This window comes from Belonocnema kinseyi, chromosome 8 (genome assembly GCF_010883055.1).
Source record: "Belonocnema kinseyi isolate 2016_QV_RU_SX_M_011 chromosome 8, B_treatae_v1, whole genome shotgun sequence".
In the NCBI taxonomy this organism is placed as follows: domain Eukaryota; kingdom Metazoa; phylum Arthropoda; class Insecta; order Hymenoptera; family Cynipidae; genus Belonocnema; species Belonocnema kinseyi.
This window is the reverse complement of record NC_046664.1, coordinates 109,471,658-109,479,988: the sequence shown is the minus strand read 5'-3', so window position 1 is coordinate 109,479,988 and position 8,331 is coordinate 109,471,658. Positions and strand designations below refer to the sequence as shown.

The window sequence follows — 8,331 nt, the reverse complement described above, 5'->3', positions numbered from 1 at the left end:
GGGTAATTTTAACTATTTTTATCGTCATGAGATTTATGGACGGTCCCTTAGCTCCTTTTCATTTGCTCTTTCAAGATGGAACTTTGTCATTTGGACACGCTGAATTATGAGTAAAGATATGGTTCGCAAAGTTTATTTTGTTCAGGGTGGCTATTCAAGGCTGATATGGAAATTAACCAGCCTAACTTCAAGATTTTAAGATTGGTTGAGAATAAAATATTCTGAATTGAATAATTTGAATACCCAATGTTTAATTATGTACAATTTTAAATTGAAAGTATTTGAAATGAAGTAGTTTTACATTTTTAATTTTAAACTCTTCAAAATTAGATAGTATTTCAAGATAAATTATTCTGAATTGTACTATATAAAAAAGTAGCCTTGACAAATTAAAATTAGAACCTTTCGAAACGAGACAATCTCCAAATTATTTATACAATAATTTCAGATTACAAGCCATCGAATAATTTTTATTTTAAGATCTTCAAATAAAAACATATAGGCAAATAATGTACATTTTTTCCAATTATTTGCTAGAAAAATGGCCATTTCTTTATTTTTTATCTTTGTAGTACTTTTTCAGATGATAAAAAACTAAGAAACCAATTATCAGTATAAAAAAATAGAAAGTTAATTATCTTCATTATTTTATCAAATATTTGATTGTTAAACAAAAAAGTGGTGATTTTTAAAAAATGTTTAAATTTGTTCAGCAACTAATCCGAAAACATGTTCTTAGATCACATAGAACACATACACCGTCAAGTATCACGGTCATTTCCCTATTTTGCGTTTTCCAGTGGCCACTCTGAAATTTTAATAATATTTGGCAATATATCGAGTCGACAATAAAATTAATTAAGCGAAATTGGTTCCATTGTGACTTACCGTGTAAAGGTTTCTTATCTGACTTGTCTCGAGTTTTTTACGTTTCAGCGTGCTTATGTGCAGCATGTTCCATTACCCGTGAGTACATAGGAATATTTAATCGCTTATGTTTTACAGCTTGGATTTGACGGTCACGTGCGACTACCTTCGACCAATGGACTAAACAATATTCCGGGCGGTAAGCCGTAAGTGTCATAGACTTAATCAACACACACGCCGCGCTAGTTCGTTCTGATTACTGCATTCAGTGAAACGAGTCAAATCTCATTGCTTCATTGTAATAATTATTCTATCATCTCTATTACTATTTGCTTCAAATCCATTCCGAACTACATTAAACTTAACATAGATTAATATTCGTGTTCCTATATTAAGTCTGAAATATTGATTTAATTGCTTCAAGAATTAAAAAAATAAATGCAGTACAAAATAAGGGCCTCCAAAGAGAATTGAATCAGCGAATACACAGTAGGATTACTCCACTGCTGACTTAGCACATCTCATAGTTTCTACGAATTAATAACCCTCTCTTCTTAAATTGACACTAATAATTTAATTAATATCATTCAAGAGCCTATTCCTTTCACGTGAACGGCGAGGGTCGACTAGAACCGGTTCCATTTCCAGCGGACGCTCTTAGAGGATCCGGAATACCTCAACATGCTCGTCAGATCAACACCTTGACTCATGGCGAAGTAGTTTGTGCAGTAACAATCTCGAATCCCACCAAATACGTCTACACCGGAGGTAAAGGTTGCGTGAAAGTATGGGATATCGGCCAAGGAGTCAACGGAACGGCGAATCCGGTCTCCCAACTAGACTGTCTTCAACGAGACAACTACATCAGATCCGTGAAACTCCTACCGGATGGAAGGACGCTTATCGTCGGGGGAGAAGCCAGCCAGTTGAGCATTTGGGACCTGGCTAGTCCGACTCCCAGAATCAGGGCGGAACTCACATCTTCAGCACCTGCTTGTTACGCCCTTGCGATTTCTCCAGACTCCAAGGTCTGTTTTAGCTGTTGTAGCGATGGGAACATCGCAGTCTGGGATCTTCAGAACCAGACACTAGTTAGGCAATTCCAGGGTCACACAGATGGAGCCTCTTGTATAGATATTTCAGCTGATGGTTCCAAATTGTGGACTGGTGGCTTGGACAACACTGTAAGGTCCTGGGATCTTAGAGAAGGAAGACAACTGCAGCAACACGACTTTACTTCACAGATTTTCTCACTTGGGTATTGTCCCTCTGGTGAGTGGCTGGCTGTGGGGATGGAGAATTCCAATGTGGAAGTGTTACATGCCAACAAACCTGATAAGTACCAACTTCATCTTCATGAGTCATGTGTCCTGTCTTTGAAGTTCGCCTCCTGCGGCAAGTGGTTCGTCTCAACTGGCAAGGACAACCTCTTGAACGCGTGGCGCACACCGTATGGTGCTTCGATATTCCAAGTGAGTTGTGATTATTTTCGGTTTCTTTCGAATTCTTCAAAATAGGGTCATTCTCGAAAGAAGTCTATTTTTTTAAACATATTTATTCAGAGAGTAAGAGTCTGTACTCTATACCTTATGGTCATAAGGTTATTGTAACACAAAATTTAATTTGCTACAAATGAGCAATTTCGCGTCAACTGTTCCAATCCAAAATAAGTTACATTTGTCACAGCGACTATTTTCCGGTAGCCGGGTACGGGAAAATAGCCTCTATGGTAGATTTCACTTACTAAGTTTTCCCTTTGTATAGCAGAACTTAGCAAAGTGTTGTCTTCCTGCATGGTAATAATTGATGAAAAAAAAACATTTTTCCACATTTTTAAATACTTGCTCTTTTTTAATTCTGGCGAAGGGTTTCACATACTTTCGAAATCTGTTGAAAAATTTAAAAGAAAGATCAAAAGTAACAAAATATAGTCAATTTTACTGAATATCAAAAATTCTTATTTTTTTAAGACGCCAGATGCGAAAAATGTTTACAAAACAACTGGCACGATATGTCGCACCGTTTTAAAATTAGTTTCTTAAATGTGTAATTTCAAATCAACTTCGGAATTCAACATAGGTAAACTCTGCATTTCAAAGTTATTAATTACAACATATTGCTTTGATAGGATTTTTAATATCTTTTCTAATGTATAATGAGGATACTGGCAACAAATATATAAATCTTAAACGTTCCCTTTAAAGAATTTTTATATAATATCTTTTAAAGGCATATTTACAATATTTTTGGATTATATACATATTTAATATTATAGTTCTGAACATAAATTTTTGTAAAAAAATATAAAATTATAAAGGAGAATCGCGTATTACCGGCCACTTCAACGTTTTTATTAATAATCATATTAAATATGAAATAAAAGCTTGAGGACCAAAAACGGTTTTTAGAAAAGAGTGACGGTCAACCCCAGCCACCAGAAAACCATAATATTTGAACTTTTTATTATAGTATTGAACAACAGGAAATCAATTTTTTTAATCAAAACTTTTAAATTGTATACACTAGAACAAAAATAGTCTCCAATATTAAAAACGATTATAGATTATTGTATGTGCAAAAAAGGTTCTTTATTAGTTCTTAACAGAAAAAATGATATCCAACAAAAAAAATCTGTCCGGGAGTACCCGACACGAAATCACCGCGGTGTCACCCGACTGTTATGTTTTTAGAAAAAACTGCAGTGAATAAGAAAATACGTGAAATCGTTAAACTAAAATTACAAAAAGAAAACCGTTTTTCTTTTTGGAACATTTTTTATGAAATACATACATTCCTCATATCCTTCTTGGTTTTAAGGTGTAAAAAAGTCAATGAGATGAATATGTTTCTATTTGATTTTAAAGTAGATTAGTATATATTAAAAAAAACTATAGCTAAGAAAAAAATCCGATGTTTCTACCTTTCGGTTTTTTCGTCATACAATAAATCGGACTTTCATAAACGACGTGAAAATGTAATGGTTTGGCCTATAAACTGCAGATATATAAAAATTTTTATTATTGACTTTTATAAGTTGAGCCGGTCGCAATATAAATTTCCTTACCTGGAAAATAGTATACTTTTTTCCTGAAGAAATATATTTCCTTGAAAATAAATAACAGAGAAATAAATATAAAACGAAAAAATTAGTAAAAATGAAATAACTAGGTCAGAAATAAAAATAGAATAGAGTATTGTATCTCTTGGTACATAAAATTCAAGGGAAATCAATAAGTTTGTTTTTAGAAAAGGGAGCAGTTTGATTTTCATTTATAAATCTAAGTAATTTAAAATTTTCAAGTATCTTTGCAAAGTTTTACCAGAAAAACAGTTTTATTGAATTCTTATGTGGTATTATTATTATTAAAATTAATTCGATTTAAAATCTGTTGCATGATATTTTCTGGAATTTATTTCATGACCAACTGACGGAAATTACTTTCCTTACTTTGCGCCCAGTAGATAAAGCTGGCTTGGCCCAGATAATTGAACTGTCTTACCTACTTTCGTACACTATTCACGCCACAGTCTCGTTCAAATACTTTAAATGGCTTAATTTAGATGTAGATTATTAATAAATAAAAATACTTAATTTCACCTTCAAACATCAGAAAAAAATTCTAGATTTCTTAAATTAGTATTTTTAATGGAAGTATTTGCAGGTGCTGTGGTCAAATTTTTGTTTAACTTGCTTTTAAGAATTTTGTGTAATAATTTTGATATAATATAAATTCAATTTCTTAATTTAAATTTATTATATCTCAAACTATAACTGAAGTTTGAAAATTAAAATAATAAATTAGAACATGTTTCGTCAAATGTCGGGTAGCAATGGTGGCATGGGAAACCGCCTAACAGCACCTAGCAATGGGAGGACCAGAAGTGGTTTTTGTTTGTTTAGAATTGTATTTTTTTAATGAAAAGTTATTACCAGAGGAATTATTAACCTAGTCGGTAATATGCGTTTTTTAGGCAGTTTCGACGAAAATGGCTTTAAAAATGTTCAAGCAATTCATATAAATTGAGAGATTTTTTCTTACAATCCCATGTTTTTTCCTCCTCTTAATGTAACTGATAGAATTTTCAAGTCTTTGTATTTAAAAAATAGCCCCCCTCTTTGGCTCCACATCTTTCCCAAAAACTGTTTGACCAAACAAAAAATCTAACGTTTTGTTCTTGCAAATTTTGATGTATGATTTTTTTCATATGTAAATTTTAATTAAATATTATTTTTTACAAAGGAAGTCAGAAAAGTATAGTAAAAAACTACTAAACTGATAAATATGGAATGTGTAATTTTCATATTACCCCTTTCAAATAGTAAAAGGTTTAATTAAAAATAATTAAGGGTATGGGGCGTTCCGCAATAAAAGGACCCACTTTGCTAATATGGAGTTAAGTATAGGGACGGATAGTTGGATATATTCAGGATATTTTTCGGCCAGAGCGTATCTATTATGTTAAAAAACAAGGTACAAGTCTACTTTTTAAGTTGAACTTTCCAAAAACCATTCTTCGAGGAATAGACCCACTTCTGGTTGGTTCTGCGATATGAATAGCATGGCCAGTAAATCATAGTTTGATCAACAAACTGGGCTCCTTCCTTTCGGAAAATCACATAGTAGTATCTGATTGAAAATGTTTTTGACATACAATCTGAAAATTGAGGATATAATAACTGACGAAAATATCATATAACGGTATATTTTTCTCTGTTTTTCAGTCAAAGGAATCCTCATCAGTGCTGAGTTGTGACATCTCGACTGACGACAAATACATCGTGACCGGTTCTGGTGATAAGAAAGCAACTGTTTATGAAGTGATTTATTAGATATAAACTCTTTCACGAGATCCACATTTTTTTTTCTTTTTAATTTATATGCCTGCTCAATTCCAGTATTCAAATCTAATACTCTTTAAAATTCTTCAGAAAAAAATCTTTAATTGGTATGTATCAAGGATCGCATTCAGTGCAACACAATAGCCGCCGTGTTACCAACACAATGACTACGTGATTATTCGCATTCATTAATGACCATATTCAAAATCTGTTCAAGGTTAATAAACTTACCACTGATAAGTTTTATTGTTCCTTGAAAAATTCTGAAGCATTTTTTTATTTCAGTCACTTTGCAATTTTGACTAATTTAGATTTAAAAATAAAAGCTTTTAAATTACAAGTTTCGGCGAAATCTTGAAATGCACTTTGTGGATGCTCAACTCTTAGAAAAATGAATACTTGATTACAATTTCACAACCTTGATTTTCAATCGAGGGTGTACTATAAAGGAGAGGTTCCATTGTGCATATAAATAAGTTAATCAGTGATAGTAAAGCGGCAATTGAAGAAATTAAAAATTGAACTCTTGTGCCGTTTCAATAGTACGCGTGTGTTATCCATGCAGATATGTATGATAACCGGACTTCTTGTTTCATCGCGTTTGTATAATAAAGATGTGTCAATAGAAAACTGCGATCTACGTATGCGTAAGTGATTTACACTTTCGTTTGGTTGACTCGAAATGGCGTATAAAAGCGAGTATGTAGCTGTGGATGTATGCGTGCTTGCTTGTGAAAGATGAAGGACGTGTGAGAAAATCTTTGTATAGAATTCATTACAAATGCGGGTCGCTCGTAAACGAAAAATTGTACAATAGGGCAAGCAAAAAACACAAAATGATTCGTTCAAATGAATCGATTTAACTGAATTTGCAATTGGTTCTTTCTTAATAACGATAAACGTGTTTAATTTGTTTCGAATTCCTGGTAAAATCAAACCTGGTAATAAAATAAATGTTTAGTGTTTTTTAGTTGCTCATGAAGACAGATGAAAAATTGGCTTTGCTGTACCGATGCGATAGAATGGATTATTTGCATTTTTTTGGCCCGCCTTTTTGCACAGACTCGAAGAAGAAATATGTCTAAATATGTATAATAACGAGTGCCCAGAAACAAAGGAAACGAAACTATTTCTCTATTCTAGCTAGATCTACTTTACACACAACCATTCACCAAGGGGGCAGTCATTTTTTTATTTCAAAAAGGGAGTACCCTCGGTAATAGAATTGCAACTGAGAATCGTTTGATATTTGGATGAAAGTTATATCAAAGTGCACTGAAGCTCTCGTTAAAATTTTGGAACCTTTCAGAGCTCTATAATCGAAAAATCAATGACTGAAAATATCATGTGGTCTAATGAGAAGACGTACTTTTTGTAGCATATAAAAGTATTGAAAAATTAAAAAATTCTGAAATAATTCTGACATACAGAATGTTATCCGAAATCCATATCTAATTCAAAAAGTATCATTCAGAACCTATAGCAGGGATCTTCAAAGGTAGGTTCTGTATCTACTGGCGATCCCAGGCTAATGGCTCGGATCTACTCTGTTTTGGCCCAGAACTGTCAAAACCCTTTACCTTATTTCTTGCCGCTGGCAAACCCTTAAACTCGAGACTCTTATTTCTATTCGAAGCTTCACGCTAAAATTTATTTTATGAAATAAAATAATGAATGTTTAGCTATCGTTACTTTAATATTTTTAAATAAAATACTCAATGCAATTGTAATTTTTTATACTCACCATTTAAATTCCATAAAAATTGTTTTGTTTATAAATAATTCAAAATTTAATTTTCAAATTTAATTAAAAAGTATCAAGAAATTCCCCTGTCCTTGAGTTTCTATTGTCTTATATTAAAAATCTTAAACCTTAAAATCCATAAAAACAAATTTTTCTATATTAAAAGTTTAAAAAATTGTTAAATTGACTTAAATAATTGAATATATTATTATATCTAACAGGTACAAAAAATATCAAAAAGTTACCATTTTTACGGTCTGTTAATACCAATACAACGAATTTTTGCCCTTCAGTTCCGATAGTGTTTTTCAAAACTTTTCTATTAAAGATTAAAAATTACTTTTTTTCAAAGTTTTTTCGAATTATTTAATTTTAAAGTTTTATAATTTTAAAAATTTACATTTTTAGAGGTAAAAATGAAAAATTAATTTTTATCGTAGAAAAAAAAATGTGTGGAATCAATTTTAATTTTTTAAATCTAATACAAATTTCAATTTCTTTGAATTTTAAGTAATCAATTTTTAAAGTTTTTAATTTTTTCTATTTTCGAACCCTTATATAGGTTCTCCGAGCCCTTCCAACTGGGATTTTTTTCAAAGGGGTCATACATTTCCTCTCAGTTTCCCGTTGAAAAAAAATTGGTTGATATTGAAAAAGGCCGAGCGATCCTGTGCCACGCTGCACCTGTGGATTGTGGAGACCCCTAGTCTATAGGGCTAGAAAAAAATTATTTATACCATAAATGTATGACTGACGTCAGCGAGCTCAAGATATGGCAACGTCGCATGCGTTCCACGTGCCCTAGTTTTTGCGCGAATTTCGAATAATACGCGACGTTGTCAAACTTATGACTGTGGCTGTGTGAGTCGATAACAAGTTG

At 32.2% G+C, this 8,331-nt stretch overlaps 1 protein-coding gene across 10 annotated transcripts in view; it reads left to right on the top strand.

The window, feature by feature from the left end:
• Positions 1-5,718, top strand: part of LOC117178167 (protein groucho-like) — a 397,186-nt gene extending 391,468 nt beyond the window's left edge. For all 10 annotated transcript variants that reach the window (XM_033369453.1, XM_033369452.1, XM_033369451.1 and 7 more), the window contains 3 exons: positions 1,006-1,073; positions 1,460-2,339; positions 5,591-5,718. In XM_033369453.1, coding sequence (XP_033225344.1) covers positions 1,006-1,073; positions 1,460-2,339; positions 5,591-5,698 — 1,056 coding nt within the window. In that variant the 3' untranslated portion in view covers positions 5,699-5,718. The remainder of the gene's footprint in view (positions 1-1,005; positions 1,074-1,459; positions 2,340-5,590) is intronic.
• Positions 5,719-8,331: the final 2,613 nt, after the last annotated feature.